This window comes from Arabidopsis lyrata (genome assembly GCF_000004255.2).
Source record: "Arabidopsis lyrata subsp. lyrata unplaced genomic scaffold ARALYscaffold_5, whole genome shotgun sequence".
Lineage (NCBI taxonomy): Eukaryota > Viridiplantae > Streptophyta > Magnoliopsida > Brassicales > Brassicaceae > Arabidopsis > Arabidopsis lyrata.
This window is the reverse complement of record NW_003302551.1, coordinates 15,403,423-15,424,836: the sequence shown is the minus strand read 5'-3', so window position 1 is coordinate 15,424,836 and position 21,414 is coordinate 15,403,423. Positions and strand designations below refer to the sequence as shown.

The following is a 21,414-nucleotide window of genomic DNA, read 5'->3' as shown; positions in this document are numbered from 1 at the left end:
TAAATAAAATCATCCACAGTAGTGTTACTATTTTTTTTTGTTTTTTTTTAATAATCTAACTTGCAAAACTTTGTTCGTTGATAAGAGGATTACATACAACATTTAAATATATACTTTTTTTTAGATCTTGTTATGTATAACGACGGCGAGAGATTTCCGGCGTCGGAATATCAACTGTTTTGCTATAAATGCTTCGATTGTTTTTTGAAACTCTTCATTTGTCATGTGATCCTCCGGAATGATCTCGTCAACCGGACTTTCGTTGCACGATTCGATGATTTTCCGGCATTTTTCCGTCACCGATCGCCGGAGTGAATGTTTCATCACTGTTTCTATACTCTGTTTCGCTGAAATTTCCGATTTGCTTCGTCGATAAGCCTTTGTAGGATGATCTGTAACGGAATTTGAGTCTTTATCAGATTCGTGATCTACACGCGCTACCGTGGGATTTGAATTTGAGTCTTTCTCAGATTCGTGATCTACACGCGCCACCGTGGGATTTGAGTTTGAATCTGTTTCAGCGGTGGTGATCATCTGTTTATCATCGAAGACGATGATCTCTTCTTCCGTTAGATCTCCGTCGGACGAATTAACGCGATTGTCTCCTGATCTGATAAACGCTTCGTAGATATCAGTCTCAGAGATTGAACGACCGGCGACGGTGGATTTGGTGGTGAGAAGAGCGACGACGATGGAGTTACCAAGGAAGAACATGAAGAGAGGAGTGGAAATGAAGCAAGCGAGACGACGGAAAAACTCGCCGGAAATTTTAACGGCGAAAGGAAGACAAGTGAATATCCAACAGACGAAGAGAAGAGCGACGCAGATCTCCGTCGCACGGAAGAAGAAACCGACGCTTCGGAAACGATGCAACGACGCCTTTGATTTTTCTGTTTTCACGTTTTCGTCGAAATCGATTGAATCCATTGTTGTTGATTTTTGAGAGTTTTTGAAATCGGAGAAGAAGAGAACAAGTAAGAGACCCATGTTTTTCCATAAGCGTCACTTTATATATATAGACTCTTTTTTTTTTTTGCTTTTTCAAATAATTGAGCTTTTTTCAAAAACATTAAAAATAAAAATTACTTTTTCTACTTATATTTGTTGGGTCTAAATTAGATATATGTAATTTGAAGTGGTGTTGGTTTGGGTCGAGGCAGAAACGGAAGCGATCCAATAGGCAGTTATTATGTCCAAGGAGGAATTAAGGTTACAAGAATGGTGTTTTTTGATTCAAGAATGTAACTTTTAAATCTTCAAGTTTGATATATATACAGTATATTCTTGAATAACTTTTTTTAGCAACTAAATTCTTTAATAACTTCTCTTTACCAAATTTTTGACGAATCATCGGTATTTTATAAAGGAGCGGATGGCATAGCTAATCAAACAATATGTGTGTTTTGAAACCTATGTATGCTTCATGGTTAAATAGTCGTATTCTGAATTGGTTATACGGGACAACACATAAACCAGAGATGCAATGTCTTTTCTTGACATATGAATGAATCTATGTTGGATGATAATCAAAAAATGGGTGACGCTTTTTGAAGTGCACGATCACTTTAATATATTGCACGACAAAATAAATAAAAGAAGACTCACAAAATTGGAAAAGTGTACGTAAGAAAGGAATCAGGTTTTCACGTGAGCCGTATGGAATCCGTATAACCACCGCTCACTCTTCTTTAGTTACCACTTGCATGCTTTCTTTCTTTCTTTCTTTACCAAAACTGATACTATATATCTCTCTCTCTCTCTCTCTTTATATAGCAAGATCGTAAGAAAACTATATCCAAAAAAATGCAAGATCGTAAACATGATAGTGGTCATTCAAATTTATAGACGATCATGTTTTCATGAGAGCAGTCAAAAGCTCAAGTTTTGCAAGCTCTTTTAGCCAAGTCCGAACAATAGATCAAACATATATATTTGCTCTAAAAATAAATAAATATATATATATATATATATATATTTGATCTATCAAAAAAATAAAACAACTGTGACTGTGTGACTTTAATGACTGACGGATATCCTAAATTAACAACACAACTAGTGGTATTTAATATTTAGATTTTAGAGGACTTTTTGTTTTTAGCTCAAAGCCTAGTTTTTCTGCTTCATGCATATTTCCATAATCTCCTCATAATTATCACATGTGCATGAATTTAGAACCATCTTCTATTTGAATAAATTTGATTTTATGATTAGCTTACATGTAATATCACAGTTAATACGGTCACATGGTTTCAAGAAAGATTCTACAGATAATTAAACTGCCATAAATCAGATGTGTATAGTATATTAAAACATCTCTATTGGGAGTGTCATTGAGAAAAACTCTCTATTAAAATAAACAAAAGAAATAGAAAAAGAATGAGAGATGTCTGGTTTGAGAAACTCTAGACACCCATCTCTACCGATGTTTCATGTTAATTGGTTCAAATAAATAAAAAATAATTAAATAATTAAACGATTACAAAATTAGTATTATTTTATTTTTCAGACACTCAGGGGGGTGTATTCAATAAAGGATTTGAAATGATTTGTATTAAAAAGATAAATCTTATGTTATTCAAACATGAAATTTAAAAATCTTTTTAAAATCAAGTGTTATTGGATTAGTGATTTTAAAATCTACAATCAAATCCACTGTTATTGGAAACATTTTAAGTTGTGGATTTGAAATGACTTAGTGATTTTTGGTGGGATTTCAGAGAGCATCTTAGTTAAAAATTTAAATATCCAAATCCCATGGTTTTAGGTGGGATTTGGGAGAGTTTTGATATCAAATTTCCTAATTCACCAAAATTCACCAAAATCATCTCAAAACTCATTAAAACTCAAATCACTCCAAATTCTTTCTTCAATACACCCCCCCTCAATTGAAGTGTTAACGGATGAAGGTGTTTCTTACAATGTCTCTGTAACGACGGGCTTTTCTCAAAGCCCATTGGCTATATTCTTCTCTACGTTCCATTTTAAATTGATTTTACCCAAAGCCAAAACCTTCAAAAAAAAATTCTTTTACGAAGCAATTAACTCATTTTTCGTTCTCCAGACCTATACTTGTTAGTTGAATGAACCTCTAATTATATTCGAATTGTTTTCATATATTCGAATAATCGAATCTCTTGCATTTTTCACTATTTGTTCATTCATCTTTTGGAATTGAAATATATAGACTGCGGCAAAAGCAAGTTCACGGAACACCGAAATTGTAAGTTGTCAGACACGCAATAGTTTATATCCGAATTTATTCGCACCTAACACTTTCGTTTTTTTCTTTTTTTTCTTTTCATATAGTATTTTTTTTTCATTTACAATCCAATTACAGAAAAGGGAACAAAAAGTATATATTTTATACACGACTGATTAGTGATTACATATTAATATATAACCTATATTAAAAAAAAGGCGTACACATCGTTAACAAAGAAAAATAGACAGACAGTTCCATTGGTTGGCATGAAATAATATAACTGTGGGAGGCCAAATTTAAAGATATTCGGCTAAAAGTTCCAAAGAATGTTTTGAATCGCTTAAATTTATAATTTCGAAGCCAAACTGATAAAAATGGAAAAATAGTTAGTGGATTATAAAGATTGGTCGACCCATTGTTTTTAATTATGAAGTGTTTCCTTTAACTTCTGCCCATAATTCCACTTAAATGCGTTATTATTTGTTCATTCAAAACACACACATGCATGCACGACTAGAATTGTATACATTTACATTGTATAGACCCCCTAATTATATGGATTTGGCAGTACTTTGTACATTAACGTATCACAAAATCGTGTGGAGAAATAAATATTAAAAATTGAGACATTTTTTACTATTGTAATTTACATAACAAATGCAAGTTAGTGTATATTATTTTTTTGTCAAAATTTAGTGTATATTAAATGCAAGTAAATTTAAAAAAAGGATACACCGATATCGTTTACTTGTTTCTTTGGAGTCCTGATTCAAACTTTGACCAATACTCTATATTGACATAGATAGCTACATTGATTTGATTCTAGACCACACAGGAAGAACATCATCATGATATTCAAGAACGATTTGACATAAAACAACATCGGGTTATCCCCATACATTTCCGAACTTCAGCCTTCAGAGCTTAGGATTCGAATGGTAACAGCGTATTTGGTTGTGCAGAAAAAGCAGTTTTATAGTGCGGTACGGTTTAACTGCGGTACATGCGGGAGAAATCTATTTGCGGAACAAGTGCGGTTTTTATAGAATAAGCGGTACAAAATAATGTTTGATTGGTGAAAAAATTATTTGCGTTACACAGTAAAATGTGTGAATAATAAAAAAAAAAAAGGGGTACAAATTACATATTAAAATACATATATCAGAAAAATATTATTATATTAATATTTGTATTATTTTAGTGAATACATCAAAAATTAATAGTTTATTTTTAAAAAAAAAATTGTTTTATTATTCAATAGATAGAGAATTGTGTGATTTTTAGTGAATACAACAAAAATTAATGGTTTATTTAAAAAAAAATTGTTTTATTATTCAGTGGATATGTGGTTTTGCTTGTACCGCTGGGTTTTACATCCATTGCAAACTGAAGTACGTTATTTCGTTTATTGAGTACTGAAGTTGTCTCGAAAAGTATGAACGGTTTTTTAAAAGAAAATGCAAATATATGTAGTTAAGTGTGATTGGTGATAACAAAGTGTTTTTAAAATAAATCTTGAAATACGTCCCGTGTTGCCATTACCTTAATGTTTTATTTTTAAAAAACTTATTTAGGTCATCGTCAAAGTCTGCCAAAAGTGTTCTTGGAAGATTGAGTTTGACAGAGTGATGGACGCATCTTGCTCTTGATTTCTAAAAACGACACACAGTTTTCATCTCCAATGATAAGACGCCATGGCGTGAGTCAATCGTCACTAACTCACTATGCCCATTGTATCCACTTTGACCCATTCTCCTATCTTTTAACCACACTTCCAACATATACTATTTTTATTTTGCTTTTCATGTTCTAACTATTTTTATTTTGTGGAAATACTTGGCTAAATAAATGCAAATCTTTCGTATTGATTTTAAACTTGATGTGACCACGGTATTTTCCATAGCTTGTGAGTTGTGACCATAGATTTCAAACGCCGATAGATCTAATTCAGATATTAAAAAAAAAAAAAAGAGATATGATTCTTTACACAAAACGGTAACAAAGTAATGGTAGAAACGGTAAAATATAATGAAATAGTTAAAAGTAGTATAAATACTTAAATAGTGGTCAAAATAACGGGGCAAAAATAGTAGGCTATATTATCTTTGATATCGTTAATTTTGTTTTGTTTTTGTGATTGATAACAAAAAAATAGTGATACTCGTTAATTTTGTTCTGTTTTTGTGATTGATAAAAAAAAAAAAAAAGAAGTGATACATTGTTTATCATCGAAATAAAATGTTACTAGCTAAAAGCCCAAAACTAATATGAAAAGAGAAAACAAAGTGGAATTTTAAAGAGAAGATACCGAAAATATTCTTGTGGGGTGAACCATATTCCTAAAGGCTATATTTTTATATGGTAAAAATAATGAGTCTAAATGGTAACATCAAAAAAACATTCAGCTGGATTCAGGCCGATTCAGCAATTTTGCAGTTACCATTTGCATAAAACTAAATTCAGCTGAATTCAGCCAGATTTAACAGTTTTTTTTCAATACCAACAGATATGTAGATACACTCATTTCTAGTAAAAATTTGGATAATAACGTGTACACACATCGAATTAATATATTTTGGATTATCAAAAATTACACATCAAATTTATATTTTAAAATAAATCAGATTATAGAGATGCGATATATGAATAATTGAAATACATAAAACCACTAATAAAATAGGCAAGAAGCGAATTCATGTTCGGATAACTATAGATGATTTTGGATAATTTTATTAATTTTTAGATAATTTAAAATAATTTAAAAAATTTCATAAAAACAACTCACACCTATGCTAAAATATTATTTAAAATAGATTTTTTTAATAATTTTTTTAATTTTACAGGTCATATTATTGATTAAACTACTAGATAACAATAAAAAAAAACACAATTATATAATCTTATTATATTATCATGTTAATTTTTAAATTAATCTTCCAATAATGCTTTGACAAAACTTCTTTCATTAATTATTTACATATTTTTAATAGTTCAAAAATTATTTATATTTGTAATAAGTTTAGATAATTTAGTATTTATTTATTAGTATAACAATTAATTAGACCATGTGATGATTTTATTTATTTTATTTATATATCTTCTTTGGTACTCTATTAATATTCATAATTATTTGATGATATTTTTTAGTTAAAGTCTTAATTATTCTGACAGATGGTATCAAAAATCACAAAAAAATTCAGTTAGATTCAGCAGTTACCATTTAGAAATGTAAAAATTCAGCCAGATTCAGCTGAAAATCACTAAAAATTCAGCCAAATTCAGTAATTCAGCTGAATTCAGCCAGATTCCTCGGTTACCATTTAGACCCAATATAACCCGTTGTTATTGTTTGATCAAATTTGAACGCCTTCTAGAAAAAAAATTCAGTATAGTGACATCTATATAATCGGATGCGCTGTCAAAAATATATATATATATAAATATATATTCGGATGCGTGGTATATAATAATATAAACTCATAAAGTCATAATAATTAAACTACATATATTTTTTCTGACGTACAAATTAATTAAAACTAAATTTACATGACTGATATTTTTTCATCCGTCGAAAATAAAACCTAGAAAAACGACTACTTAACTATTATTGTTTTCTTTATCAGTTTAAAAAAGAAGTATATGTAGTAAATAAATATATGGTGAAAGTTTAATTGGAGATATAATGCATTATGCATGTCGACAGAACCATAGTATATATGTGTGATATTAATAACAATTCAAAGTTTTAAGCGAGAAGAATCATACTACACATAAACATGAATATTTGCAATGCTAAAAAGAGATGGACAATAATCTAATCTGAAAGCATACGTAAAGTAGTTTAATATGATGACAATTAGTCAACATATAAAGAGCACTCTCCTTTTTGTCATTACATTAGCTTTATCCCATAAAAAAAAAAGCTTTACCCCAAATCTTAAAAAAAAAAAACTCCTTTTTTTATTAACAAAACATAAACAAGAATAGTCAAAACAGTAAAAAAAAAAACATTTTAAAAATTTCCCTTTTTTGGGCATAGAACCCTCTTTCTCCATGAATGTCTTTCATTAGGGTAAGAATAGAGCATCTGACCGGAATCTTCTTTCCCTAAACCGCAATTCACTGTTTTTCTGAAAATCTCAGCTTGTTTTTTAGCTTATCTTCATCAAACCACCGACGTGTTCTTGCTTTTCTCGCCGTTTCTTCTAGCTTCTAAGAGTCTACGGGTTCACTTCGCCTTCCCGTCTCTCTCAGTGCTTTTCCCTCTCTTCGGTGTGGTTCATTTGGGTTTTAGGATTGTGAAGTGTGTTTGTCTCAAAGCTTTTCAAGGTCCGTTTTTAATGTCGTCTGCTATGGATAGAGCTTTGATGGAGGATAAAGATGAGCCTTTTGATATGCCGGATCTGCCGGATTTCTTATCATGTGAAAGAAACAAGCTCAGTCTAATTGGAAGGGTTTTGAACCCGGATTGTCAGCAGATGAAGCATCTGATTCGGAATATGCCAAGGAAGTGGCAGAAAGAAGGTCGAGTAAAAGGTCTAGCTCTCACTAGTGAGAAATTTCAATTCATCTTCGATTCCGAGCATGATTTGGAAGATGTTCTAGCCAAAGGAGTTCATACCTTCAATGAGTGGACGATTGTGGTTGATCGGTGGTATGAAAATCCTCCGGATGATTATTTAAGGTTCATGTTCTTGTGGGTTCAGATTTGGAACATCCCAGTTAACTACTACACGGTTAAAGCGATCACTGCTTTGGGTGATCTTATTGGAGAGGTTAAGGAAGTTGTCTTTGATCCGGATTTGCCTCAGGTTCAAGAGTTTATTCGGGTGAAAGTGTTATTTGATGTTTCAAGACCTTTAAGAAGATCCAAGGTGGTCAATCTCAAAAATGGTGAGATTGCGACTGTCAATTTTCATTATGAAAGGGTACAAAAAAGATGCTACGAATGCCAAAGGCTAACTCACGAGAAGGAGTTTTGTCCCATCTTGATTAAGGCTCGCCAAGATCAGGTTGATGCTCGCCGCAAAGGCCAACCAATTCACAAACCTCCTCCGCCTTCGGTTTTAAAAGAGTCTGATCCACTGTTCGGGGTTCTAAAGGAGAGTCAAGTTGGTCTAGATCCTAACACAGGAAGACCAAGAATAGCTCCGGTTGTTTTAGAGGGTATGAGACAATACCTCAGGGTGGCCAATGAAGAAGAAAGGTCCATCAGAGTGGATAGAGTTATTCAATCAGTAAGTGAAGCTGAAAAAGATCCTTTCACTCAGAAATCTGTTCTGAGATTGGAGTCTATACCAATTATCCACCAAGACCTTTCCAAGGAAAAAGGAGTTGTCTTTGGTTATGAACAGGAAACATCCTCAAGCAGAAGTGTTAGAAGTGCTCAGAAAGATCCCTCTGCTTTGTCGGAAGTAATGAAGCCTTCTGAAGCAAGAGACTAGCTTATGGAGCCGGTTATTCCGTTTTCAATCAGTGATGCTGGCAACTTCCTTGCTCTCTCTCAGCCCTTTACTGATAGTTCAACAGTTTATAGACCGGGTCTCTTTGAGGCTGGTTCATCCGGGACTATTCAGAAAAAAGACTAAACAGAAAGGCATACCTCCAAAGCATGTAAGAAAGACTAAACCAAATGATCTTCTCAGCAGCTCTCTGAGAAAAAAAAAAAAAAAAAGCATACCCAAATCTTAATTCATATGTCCACAGAAAGCAACATTGTTCTAAAACGCTGAAAATGAAACATTTAAAATATTCTTCCGAATAAAACGACGTGTACACAGCCAGGCTCGGCTCTAGGGTAGTGCCATGGGTGCCAAGGCACAGGGTCCTCATATTTTTCTTAATTTTTAGTGTTCTAATTTGTAGATTTTTTTTTGTTTAGAAAAAAACTAGAAAAAACGGCGAGCAAAATAATAGGTTTAATAGTAAACACATGTCAAGTGAGGTTATTTTTTTAGATTTAAATATTTAAAGAGTAGCATAGGGTCCAATAAAACATTGAGCCGGGCCTGTACACAGCATTGTTACCGTTGATATATTATTTACTTAATATTCGAATTTTCACGTATTATAACTTTCACCTTTTCATGACAACATTTACAAGAGAAGCATTTTAAAAAAAAAAAAAAAAAATTCCTCTCGGCAACCATATGCTTTTTAAGTTTTACACGAACAAATATCTCATGAAGCCACTCTGGATAACCTAATGCTACATAAAACAGAGAACGGTTCGATTTTGTTATCCTTTTAGCAATGATAAGATATTAAGATCCTCTGATGGTTGCTCCGGATTCCTTAACCACTTTCAATCCAAAAATGAATCAAAGACCTAGATATTTCATATTTGACGGAGACGGTCAACCTTTTTGGTCTATTTACCGAATTAACCAACTCAAGTGCTTCCGAACCAACGATCACTATACTTATTCTGCGAATGTGCATATGCTTTCTGCAGCCCAAAAAATACTGACCATCCAAACTTCAGACTCTGCATAGTTTCACCTTTTCATGTCAACATAACATACATGAATATATGAATATAATGGGCCAGTAGTTTTGATATATGGGCCTCAGCTGAGGAATCGTAAGCCCATTAATTTGCTTCAATATTGGTTTACCCGTTGATTCCACAATGTGTCACGTGGAAGAAGATGAATGGATACGATATTATAAAATGCGTCAAAGTAACAAACAACAACAAACTCGTTTTCGAGCAAAACTTTTGAAGATTGATTTGGAGAAGAAAGCTCTCTCTCAGGTTATTGTTCTCAACCAGACATTGATTTCTTCAATTTGCATATGTCCCTTCTTCGTCTTACGAATTTCATCATAAGTTTCTTACGAATTTTACTTCCTTAGCGATGAATTTAATACTACGTTGACTTTTATCTTCCTTTTGGAAATGGCATCGTCGTCGTCTTCTCTTCTTCTTCACTATCCCACCTGCAATTTCTACTTTGGCTCTTCCTCATACCTTAAAAGACCGAGACTTTCGAGCTATAGTTCGATTATCTCTCGTGGGTCTCCTTTGTTTGTCTCTGGCTTTGGATCTATGACCGTTAAAAGATTCTCTAGCAGAGGCGGAGGTAGCAGCAATGACGGTAACGAACAATTTGGAGCTGCGGAGAAAGAATCTTTCATCAATAATTCGTCGGAAATCCGGAAAGACTTGGTCGCCGGCGGTGGGATTGAAGCTATTGTTAATCGTCTGGTTAGTTTATGGAATCTCATTGATGCACGCAATGTGTTCGATGAAATGCTTCTTCAGTATTAATTTGTGTTTCTGACCGGTTTTAATTGATGATGACAGAGCAAATGGGTTGTGTCTGCTCTGTTTGGTTCAATCATTCTTCTAAGGCATGATGGTGCAGCCTTGTGGGCAGTCATTGGATCGATTTCGAATTCCGCTCTCTCTGTAGTTCTGAAACGTATACTTAACCAAGAAAGGCCTGCTACAACATTGCGCTCCGATCCCGGGATGCCATCTTCTCACGCTCAATCCATTTCTTTCATATCTGTCTTTGCTGTTTTATCCTGTAAGCAGCTTAAACTGTCACTACTCATCGTTCACTATCGCAGAACTGTTAAACAACGGATTCACCCGAGTCGTGTTTTCTGCAGTTATGGAATGGCTTGGAACCAACGGAGTGTCTTTGTTTCTTAGCGGCTTAATCCTCGCATTGGGTTCGTACTTTGTAAGTCTGTTATAACATCATGTTTCAGCAACTAATCATCTAACTGATTCAGGCTTTTCATTCATATATGAAATCATTTAGTTGCCATTGATCTCACTCTCTCTGCACTTTCACAGATACGGTTAAGGGTTTCTCAGAAACTACACACAAGCAGTCAAGTGGTGGTGGGTGCCATTGTTGGTTCTGTTTTCTGCATCTTGTGGTACACAATGTGGAACTCACTTCTTCGTGAAGCCTTTGAGTCATCTCTACTAGTCCAAATATCTGTATTTCTGTTTGCAGCTACATTTGCACTAGCTTTCGCAGCGTACGTTGTACTTAACTGGTTCAAAGACGACAGATAAGCAAAACAAAGCTTTACTTACCAAAGCTTAAAATTGTATCCCTCAATTTCTTTTCAAATTATCAATTCTGAGCCCGTTTGTGGAAATCAAGATTCAAAAAATAAGGTTACTTTAAGATGTAAGCAAGGCAAGCACCTTACACTAGAGCTAACATCGAATGTTAATAGGAACCAAATATTAGTGACTGTGGCTGCCACTCATCAGTATGCCACCGCAAGAAAAAAAGTGTTTGCAGCTACTCGGAGCTATACATCCTCTTGAGAACAGTTAAACAATAACCAAATATGTATATATTTCTATTCACAAGGCGTAAGCTAAACGTCCTGTATCTTTATTTCTCTTGCTCGCATCAAACCCATCACGTATACAAGAGACTTACTTAATCATTCATCCTTAAGAGGTTGTGATACTTCAGATGATGGTTTCGATGCAGGAATGTAAGACCATGCCAATGCCGCGCTTCCTAGAGTAATGGTTGCTGCAATTGATCCCCAAATCCATCTCTGCCTCTTCTTTCTCTTCTGCCTCTCTCGTCGTGCCACCTCTGGTATCAACAAAGATGGGAGATTAGATTTTTGTTATAAGATAGAAATGACAAAGGATAATTTGGTGAATGAGAGTGAATTTCTTGTACCTATGGCCTCTTGGTTTCGTTGAGACATTTCTCTGTTCACAGCCTCATAGTAGTGTAGACGGTCAGACAACCGTGTTATTTCAAAGTTCTTAGTTTCGAGCATAGATTCCATCTCCATCTCTACCTCCACTTTCGCCATACCTCTGCCTAAAGAGTCAGAGACAAACCTGGCAACCTCGAGTTGGCAGCGTAGTTCTTCTGATAGATTCATGTTGTTGGTGGAGGTGGTAGGATCAATGGGAACGAACAGACCCACCTGAGCCAACTGCTCACGGAGTCTCTGCCAGTGAATTTGCATCTGCTCCAGAGCCTCCTCTGTCTGTTTTCTCTTCTCGATTTCCATTACTAAACTCAGCCTTATCTCCCTTAATTCAGATTCGATGTTGTTTCCTGAACTCTGCATTCCACTGTCTGTTGATAGTTCTGAAAAACCAAAAAATTTAGATGGATTACAAAACAGCTCCGAATCATATCGTCAAGTTAGAGCTTAACGTTTTGGGATACTTGCAGATACGTGGGAAATGAATAATGCATTAATCCTCATGATTTGGAGAGTTTACTCATCACTTTCAAATTTCAATATATCCGAAAGCACACATAATTCCAATTTCCAAAACAAGAAAAGGCTACTACTGCACATTAAAGAAACGGTACTAGTATATCCCCAAATGCTCAAAAGATAAAGAGAAGGGACTCTAAAAATGTGACTAATCATACTATCCTGGGAACGTTAAGAACTTAAGATCATAAGCATTGACAGCCATCTCAAAAGGAAATACTTAATAAGGTAATAAGATTTAGATAAGTACCATCCCAAGCATCATAAAATTCTCCAACAGGTGTGGCAAGTCTATGTGAACCTTCGTCTCCTGCATCACCCTCTACGTCTGTGTTACTTGTGAAGCTTGCTGATTCACCTGGGTCATAGAAATCTTCAGACTCACTCTCCTTGTCTGTTTTGATAGTGACAGGCTCAGTCAGAACATTTTCCCGTTCTAAACCATTAGCAGCATTATCCAACTCTGACTTTCCATTCCCAATTTTACCGTCAAGTGAACTCCAATGCCCAACAGGACCATCAACAATACCATCGAAATTATAATTTCCAACCGGACGAGCATGGACTCCATTGGAATAATCGTCTTCAGTAGCCTCACTGATAGGAAACGAGAAAGAGGTGGACCTCCTCCGAGGGGAAACCTTTACATCTGTTCCAGCAGTAATAGTTTCCTCTGCCAGAGTCTTCTGGTGGGAAGAAGACACAACATTAGCCTCAGAAGAGCTTTTAAGAAGACGTGGAGGTCCACGTGATTTGTGGTTGATGATATAAGGCGATGGTGGGAAAGAAGACGGCGAATTGGGAAGCGGAATTGCATCAGGTGTGGCGTAGAGAGCAGGGGACATCAGAGGACGAGTAACTGTCCTCTCACTAGGTAATTTACCTTTACCTTTCTCCAGTTTTGATATTGGTGGCTTAGAATAAAACGAATTTGTTGAGCTTGGAACACTCTCAACAGACGTGGAAGCCCCTGGCTCTAGCATTCTATCCAAAGCAATAGCAGAAAAAGTAGGCATGGCTCTGCAATCATTCAAGTATCAAATTAGTAAAAAATCCGAAACCACGAGAGCGTTTCTTCATTTCAATCGAATCAGTAACGAAAACAAAACTATTACGAAATGCAAAACACAAATTAATCAACAATTGTCATCTGAACCAACCAACGAATAAGTGAAAATTAGCTATTCGGAAGGTACAAAGCAAACAACGCATGCTAAAATCACAATCATCGCTATACCTAAACAAAACTTGATTCAATTCTCACGAAATTTGGAGCACGAAATAACCTAAAACCGAGAAGAAGCTAGCAAAATCAAACCACAAATCGATAATCTAGAAGCTAACAACAGGTCAAGCCGATAAAAATCAATCGAATCTCTCGAGATTCAGACCTACGATAACGAAATTTCCAGAAATTTCACCGAAAAATCAAACAGAGAAACGTAAAAACATCAAATCCGGAGTCGTAAGAGAAGGATTACCTCGAGCGCGAAGGAGATCTCCACGGAAGAAAGCTGAAAAAGATTCAACGGTAGGTAGAGATCGAGGTTAAACGGAAGCGAGACAACGGCGGAGAAGATAAGAAGAAGCGTGATACGACATCGTATAAGAGGAGAGGAGGGAAGAAGAAGAAGAAGAAAACCTCTTCTCCAAGGCTTTTTTTTTTATCTCTTCTTCTCAGCTTTGTATCTCCGCAAATATTTGAAACGCTCTTTTTTTTTTTTCTTCTTTGCTTCTTCCTCTATTCTTGGCGACCCATTTTCTGATTTTCTTAACAAATTCGTTTATTTTTATTTTTTTAAACGTGTATATTTGGGAGAGATTTTAAAAAGACGGATATAACCTTTGAAGGTAAGAGTTACGAGCATGGACGGCGCGATAACGAAGGGGTATTTTAAGTAAATACTTAGACGGTAGGGTTTCGTGAAATGGTCGAAACGACGTCGTCCAAGGGATCTTATTAAGTGGGTCATATCTCGAATATTCATTTAACGTCATTAAAACGGTGACGTGGCAACATCGTGTCCTAAAAAGCAAATTAACCAATGGCCCAATTTTTTGTCTGTTCACGAATCTGTAAAGCCCATTTTGAAAACGATTTTAAAAGTCTTTTTTTATTTTTTTGTCTTCGTCAAATCTAGAAATTTGATATTTTTTAGAGCCAATTTCCTAAACGTGTTACGTAACCCATGTGAACACGCTTTTAATTAGAGTCAGTATTCAAAATTGGCTAACAATATAATATTATACTAGTTTTTAAAATATCTGGTCTTCACAAGAAAAATGAGACTATCATATCTATTTTTTCTCCTTGATATAATTAATATTTTTGAAGAAAAGAACAAATCTAATGTGCATCTGTTACTGAAATTTGAAATGTTCTTCATTTTATTTTGAATGTTTAAAATAAAAGCTAAAGGTTGGAAATGAAGAATATAGAACCTGATTCAAAGCTATCACATCTCTGGGACCGCTTCTATATCAGGAACTAGTAATTGATTCGATTCACATAAACATATCTTTGTAATTGTAACTAAGAAAACCAAAACCAAATTTTTGATCATATAATAAGGTCAAGACCTTGAATTTTTTCTTATTCTTTAAGTCTCCATGAAAGTGTACAAAACACTCATCAATTCGTACAAAAATGACAAATACTTTGTTTGATCCATCTTTCCGAATCGAATCTTGATTTTCTCATAGATTATATATATTAAAAAAAAAACGATATACAAATCTTTATTCATTTTCCTTGACGAATCTATCTGTAATGAATCGCAGGTGCGTTAGAACTCGGATCCCACACACCTCCTTCCTTCACATACTCCATATACCTAGCAAACTCCGGTTTCGCCGTCGCTAAACTCTTTTTCTTCGTCGTCTTCTTCTTCTTCCGTTGAAAATGAACGTCAAAGAAACTCAACAAAGGATGAACAGAACCACCGGTTGGTTTCACCGTCGGTGTCTTCTTCAACTCTTGAACAGGGTTTCTTGATTGACCATAAACACTCGCTGGAACGCTAGAGACCCTCTTCAGTCTCGCTTCTTCGTCGCCGAGCTTTTCGTAGCCACCGTGGATTTTCCTAGTGCTCATGGCTCTAAACATGGTGCGGTATGGTGTGGAAAAAAGTGGAGTTCCTTTTTTTGTGTGTTAGGTGTGTTCTTGAATCTTTCTCTTGATGGTGTTTATTTAAGTAGTAGGCCAAGTTTGCTTTGTGATATGAAAAGGAAATAATAGTAGATCTGTTGACTTTTAGTTTAATTTTTTTTGTGCGTGAGATCTCCAACTAACTAAATTAAATTTTTGTATATGTAATTAATAAAGCATGTGTTAGTGTTACACCCACATGATGTATACATCTTGGTCCCTATTCAATCGCCGGTCAAATGTGTTTTATGCTGACTATTACATCTTTTAGACAATTCAAATGGACAATGGCTTAAGTGTTTAGACAAACTTCTTTGTCTGATCCATATCTAACAATATATTAATCTTGGAAAAATCTTGTATTTGTCGAGCTTAAAAGGAAAAAAAAAAGAAGAAGAAGGAAATCTCTCAGAAATCATTAGCAAAGAATTATCAAAATCACTTACTTTAAAATTTACACAAAAGGGAAGTTGAACTGAATTGATCATGCAATTATATTTTCGGTCTTGTTTAGAACCTTTTCTTAGCTTAGTCCAAGTTCTTTGTGTGTGTGTTTTTTCTTCATAATCTTCTGACGGATTAATTAGGAGATAGAAACCCAATTCCTGTGCATGTCAATAGCTATTGAAGTGATGAGAGATATCATTGGAAAAAATTATAGGGACATTCACTAACATAAGAAAGAAGGTCAGAGTTATATACATTTACGTTAAAAAAACAGTAACATAATTATTTTAATATAATCACATTAAAATATATATAACCAGGATTGGTGACTGGTCCAAACTATTTTGATCGCATGTTTACCAGTTACCACTATGCCACAAGCTAACTTTTGAAATGATGCCTTTAACTCTTATATATATATATATATATATATATATATATATATATATATATATATATATATATATATCTGTAATGTCTAAAAATTGTAAGTTTGTAAAACTCAAGAAAATATAAAACTCAACAAATCATTGTAAGTTTGTAACAACCAATTTCGATAGATCCGCTTGTTGCTTTTTAACCAACAGATGTTGCATTTGGGGTCTCATCCAATTGTTTTGCTATGAGCCTACCTTATCTCAAATTCTTTCTTCATAAAAACCACTTGATTCCTAATCATAAAGAATATAATGAACATAATACAGAACGCTAAATGTGGTCCTTACAATGTTTTAGCATCGGACTAATCTGGTTATTATGTATGTTACATGATTATTAAACAGATTTTATAAAGAGCCATTTGTTATATGAAAAAAAAAAAGACGCTAGAAGGAGGGGTCGAACCTCCGACCTTGTGGTTAACAGCCACACGCTCTAACCAACTGAGCTATTCCAGCCAATTGTTCAAATTACACATTTAAATTTATTTATTGTTAAACATTTTCCCCCTTTTTATTTGGAGATCCAATTTTATCACTTTGTTCAACCACAAATTAACAAAAGAATAATAATCCCTGACATATATAACAATCAAAAACATATAAGATTGCACATATTCATACTCAAGATTTTGAATAATTTGAATGGAAAAAATTATATATAAAAACAAAACAGGATTGTAAATTTTGTTTCCACTTTTGCATATCATCACTATTCACTAATGTTACTGTTTCTCTTCATTGCTTGCTTGTTATTATGCATCCAAACCTTAAAAACCTGTCTCCTTAGATTCACCATCCTACAAAACTTATCAATCTCTTCTTCATCTTTCTTCTGCATCCTCCACCCTAACCTCTCTGCAAATTCCTTCATCTTCTCTTTTTGTTCTTCACTGATCTTTGTCCTCACTCTCTTCTTCTTCCTCATCATCATCATCATCAAACCTTTCCCATCAATGTTCTGGTTACGATGACTCAGAATCTTCTTCATATCCTCGCTTGACGAAGATGTCCGCCGTCCAATCTCACCCGTTGGATGCATTCCACGTGTCTGCATCGCCTTGTACGAGCTGTTACTGCTGTAAAACGCCGGAGTTATTATCAGCTGATCTTGTTTACTGCTCATGTGTCCGTACACTTCTTTCCGGTGGAAACTCCGGTGACAGTTACAGGCGGCGCATTTTACAGCTTCGAGCGTTCCTTCTTCTCCGCCGGCCATGAATTCACAGCATCCGTCCACCACGTGTCCTCCGGTTGAGGCCGCGTGGTTCTTCTGGCATTCCCGGTACTTAGCTGCTTGGTCGACACGTGTCTTTGGTTTTTGGTTTTCTTTCTTGATCGGGAATAAAGCCATGGATGGATCTGAGTCCGGTTTGGCTTCTTCCGGATCCGGGTACGGTTTGGTATGTGGCTTTACTTCTGTTGAGATCATTGTTGTAGAAGTAATTGCATTACATTTTCCTCCAAGCTCCATTGTGAATCTGACCCAAAACAACAAAACTTTGTCAAAATTTAATACTTATAAGAATCATTCACTAATGCATGCACAAAAAACTCTCCTTTAATAGTTAAGAGATGACTTTTGGACTTACCTTACGGATTATAGAGATGCTTATTGTTATAGGGAAGAGTAGTGGAAGATGAGATTGATATTGATGAAGAAGGAAGGAGAAATAGAAATTAAGGGTGATGATGACGTATGTGTGTTTGTTTCCTATCACCCATCAAGTTTTATTTCACATGAAAATCCAACAAAAAAAATTGATTTTAAAAACACAAACCTACTAGAGAGAGAGTGTGTGTGTCTGTGTGGTGGTGCCTCTTAATTTCGAGACATTGTCATATGTTTGTTATCTTTCACCACCTGCACTTTGGTCCATCTCCCATTATTGCATTTATCTCTCTCACTCTATTTTCTTTTATGATGATTATTGATGGTGTTACTAATTAATGTGTGTCTGCAAAAAACCCTAGCTTAGTCAAACTATTACCTACTAAGCAAAGACTTTAGGAGTGGAGAGAGAGATAAATGAGGGGAAACTTATGGGTGTATTTTGAATTTTCAAATATAAAGTATACATGTTTCCAATCTAACCAAATTATTTAAAATTATGTCTTATTAGTTACGATTTTTTGTTACAATGTTATAAAGTATGATTTTAAGTCCTAACATATCATTAAATAGACTAAAACTTAAAATAGCCATGTTTGTCAATCCAATAGACTTTATCAGATTTATTGTGATAATCAATGAGGAAATAATATCAATAATAAACGGTGGTTTATGGTGTTGGATTGGGTTTTGCATGGAATTAATATAGCTTCAATTTCCCATACAAATGGAATTAGGGTTTCTAATAGAGTTGTTTAATGAATACGCTTTAACAATCAGAGTTAATGATAGTCTTGAAAGAGAAGACATAATAAATTATTTTTCTGGTGGGGAGGGTTGAAGAATTAAAAGTGTGAAAGAATGAAAAGATGGTCCACATAAGCACAACAAAACCTGCACTTTTATTTATCTCCACATGCCTCATGTCTCATTTCAGATTCTTCGTTTCCCACAGCTGTGTAGCACTTCATGATGATCTTCATTGCTTACCAAATATTGAAATCAATCAATGGAAATAGATTTACCATATACTAAATTATAAGTCTTAGTTTTAGATTCGCTTTATATATGAGTAATTGTCTCCATAAAGAAAACTCCCTAAGTTAAAAAGAAGCATTCAGTTTTTACAAAATGTACATGTGACGTGACAAAATCAGATCCAGGCTTTCCCAGTACATGGCGGATATAAATAATTAAATATTTAGGAAAAATAAGCCATGTTTACATTTTACAACAATCACAGGAATACAGAATATCCGTGGAATACGGTTAAAATGCAAAATGGGTTTCTCTTACCTGCTCTAATTTACAAAGACAGCAAAAAACAACAACTCAGATTACCAGCAAGTGAAACTTGGAAGAGAAGTGATTGGCATGTAATAGCTTCTTCGTCGTCACAGGATCAGATTAGCTGTCCGACCAAGAACAACAGGGTCTTGAGTAATCATTACTGAAATAATTGATTACAACAAATCATAGCTACCAGATATAGAAGGTTCAGTGAGAAAGGATCCGTCATGTTACTTACTAGGATTGATGCTATTGCTAGAGAAACAAGATAACACTTTATGATGCTAGTTTAAGGATTTGAGAAATTTCTACTTCTAGAAAGCTTTCCAAAGGCCTCCAGAAACAAATCTAGAGAACTTAATGTCAAACAAATGTTACAGTAAGGGTCTCTTATCCTTTCTAATCATGTAACTGTTCAAATTTCCAAGTCAAGCACGAAATCTTCTATAAATAATCAAGATTGTCACCTATAGATCCTATCAACCTTAATTGTTTTCTTCAGATCAGAGCTAATCAATGACAAAGAGAGGGATTGTTAAATTATTACCAGTTAGGTGCTATTTGGTCTTACGAGCCTCGATTAGTCTCCACATGTACCATGAACCAACGGACCTATAAGGACGCCATTTCTCACAAAGCTGCTCCATTTGCAATGGACCTGGAAGATCTTTCAAACCATAAAGATCTTTCACACCATTCCTCACACCTAAATCTCCCACAGGTAACACATCAGGTCTATGCAAAGAGAAGATCATGAACATATGAACAGTCCACACTCCAATTCCTTTAACCAATGTTAATCTCTCAATCAACTCTTCATCACTCATTTTCATAATCAATTCATCGGAAAGCACACCGTTGTTATATTTCTCAGCTAAATCGTGAAGGTAACTCGCTTTTCTCCCGGAGACACCTATCTTACGAAGATCAACGGCGGAGAGAGAGATCACAGATTCAGGAACAACACCTGATTCTCCGCCGTTGAATAAAGAGATGAATCGATCGTAGATACATTTCGCTGCTTTTGTCGCGAGTTGTTGGTAGAGGATTGATCTCGCTAGGGAGAGAAACGGAGGATTGCTTGATTCGAACACTGGAGGATCGTTGTGCGATGTGATTATGGCTCCGAGGAGTTCGTCGGAGCTTTGTAAGTGACGGAGAGCGAGATCAACCGTCGATTTGGTTGATAAAGGAGGAGACGCGGTGATGATGATTCTCGGCGACGGATCTGACGAAACTTTCCGGATTTTACGAGGTCGAAACGTGATTCTAGAAGAAGAACCAGAGGCCTCTGAATCCGCCAGTTTAACGGCGACAATTGAAGAACCCGGCGACAACGAAGGTTGATTCACGGCGGTTAGGGTTTTACGGAGAGACATGACGACGGCGGAGTTGATCAAATTGTTGGAGTTTGGATTTTTATCACTCGCGACGATATTCATTATTGGGCCTTAAGGAATCTCTATAAGCCCATTATAAAGCCCAGTTATAGTTAAAAAATCTATGATCCATCACACACAAATATTATTTCTTTGTCGACGACGGAATTGAAAAATACTAACGTATATAATGGGAATTTTATTTAAGTTTTATTTATTCATATGATCGTGCAGAGATATATAGATTAAAAAGCTGGTAAAATTAGTACAGAACATGTTGCAGAATCGGTTCAGTAATAAAATCGGAAAACAAATAATTAAAAAGCAAGAAAAAATGAAAAATCGAAAATATTCTTGAGAGCACATATTGACACGAACAAAAGGTCAAGAAGGAGAGAGTGAGTAAAGGACAAAACGACGGTCAAAATATAAAGGAGGTAGAACAGAGCATAATACGACAAAAATAAGTTCATTAAATCACTACAATGCTCTGATCCAAACTGAAACACAACAGTACCAAAACCCACATTGGTACGATCAGAATCTAATCTCTCCCCAATTCGACGATCAGATTTCAATCTTCACTACCAAACACCCTAACCCCCAAATTTTATTTTTGTCTATTGTTTAAATTTTATTTTTCTCTATTTTTATTAACCAATAGTAAG

The 21,414-nt window shown here is 34.9% G+C and overlaps 6 protein-coding genes and 1 non-coding gene across 8 annotated transcripts; 1 reads left to right on the top strand and 6 right to left on the bottom strand.

The window, feature by feature from the left end:
- Positions 1-56: 56 nt before the first annotated feature.
- Positions 57-1,045, bottom strand: LOC9313849. The gene has a single exon (XM_002876009.2). It carries the CDS (start codon positions 985-987, stop codon positions 121-123), a length of 867 nt encoding a protein of 288 aa, XP_002876055.2. The 5' UTR covers positions 988-1,045; the 3' UTR covers positions 57-120.
- Positions 1,046-9,850: 8,805 nt separating this feature from the next.
- On the top strand, positions 9,851-11,326 carry LOC9312123 (lipid phosphate phosphatase epsilon 1, chloroplastic). Its single transcript, XM_002877734.2, has 4 exons — positions 9,851-10,412; positions 10,512-10,737; positions 10,823-10,896; positions 11,013-11,326. Exons 1-4 carry the CDS (start codon positions 10,104-10,106, stop codon positions 11,238-11,240), a joined length of 837 nt encoding a protein of 278 aa, XP_002877780.1. The 5' UTR covers positions 9,851-10,103; the 3' UTR covers positions 11,241-11,326.
- A 24-nt stretch (positions 11,327-11,350) lies between these two features.
- LOC9312122 lies at positions 11,351-14,371 on the bottom strand. The gene is made up of 4 exons (XM_002876008.2): positions 13,915-14,371; positions 12,684-13,453; positions 11,875-12,297; positions 11,351-11,784 (listed from the first exon to the last, which is right to left on the bottom strand). The coding sequence occupies exons 2-4, from the start codon at positions 13,447-13,449 to the stop codon at positions 11,624-11,626; spliced, it is 1,350 nt and encodes a 449-aa protein (XP_002876054.1). The 5' UTR covers positions 13,450-13,453; positions 13,915-14,371; the 3' UTR covers positions 11,351-11,623.
- A 615-nt stretch (positions 14,372-14,986) lies between these two features.
- LOC9312121 lies at positions 14,987-15,857 on the bottom strand. The gene has a single exon (XM_002876007.2). The coding sequence runs from the start codon at positions 15,537-15,539 to the stop codon at positions 15,195-15,197; it is 345 nt and encodes a 114-aa protein (XP_002876053.1). The 5' UTR covers positions 15,540-15,857; the 3' UTR covers positions 14,987-15,194.
- A 993-nt stretch (positions 15,858-16,850) lies between these two features.
- TRNAN-GUU lies at positions 16,851-16,924 on the bottom strand. The gene has a single exon. It is a non-coding gene; the product is annotated as a tRNA-Asn (tRNA).
- A 111-nt stretch (positions 16,925-17,035) lies between these two features.
- Positions 17,036-18,524, bottom strand: LOC9312120 (zinc-finger homeodomain protein 7). Its single transcript, XM_021025966.1, has 2 exons — positions 18,058-18,524; positions 17,036-17,946 (listed from the first exon to the last, which is right to left on the bottom strand). The coding sequence occupies exon 2, from the start codon at positions 17,937-17,939 to the stop codon at positions 17,178-17,180; it is 762 nt and encodes a 253-aa protein (XP_020881625.1). The 5' UTR covers positions 17,940-17,946; positions 18,058-18,524; the 3' UTR covers positions 17,036-17,177.
- A 726-nt stretch (positions 18,525-19,250) lies between these two features.
- Positions 19,251-20,769, bottom strand: LOC9312119 (DNA-3-methyladenine glycosylase 1). Of its 2 annotated transcripts, none has more exons than XM_021025965.1 (2): positions 19,915-20,769; positions 19,251-19,527 (listed from the first exon to the last, which is right to left on the bottom strand). In XM_021025965.1, exon 1 carries the CDS (start codon positions 20,744-20,746, stop codon positions 19,925-19,927), a length of 822 nt encoding a protein of 273 aa, XP_020881624.1. In that variant the 5' UTR covers positions 20,747-20,769; the 3' UTR covers positions 19,251-19,527; positions 19,915-19,924. The 2 variants fall into 2 exon arrangements, with proteins under 2 accessions (XP_020881624.1, XP_002876051.1); XM_002876005.2 differs by having other exon boundaries at positions 19,251-19,488.
- Between the last annotated feature and the right edge of the window lie 645 nt (positions 20,770-21,414).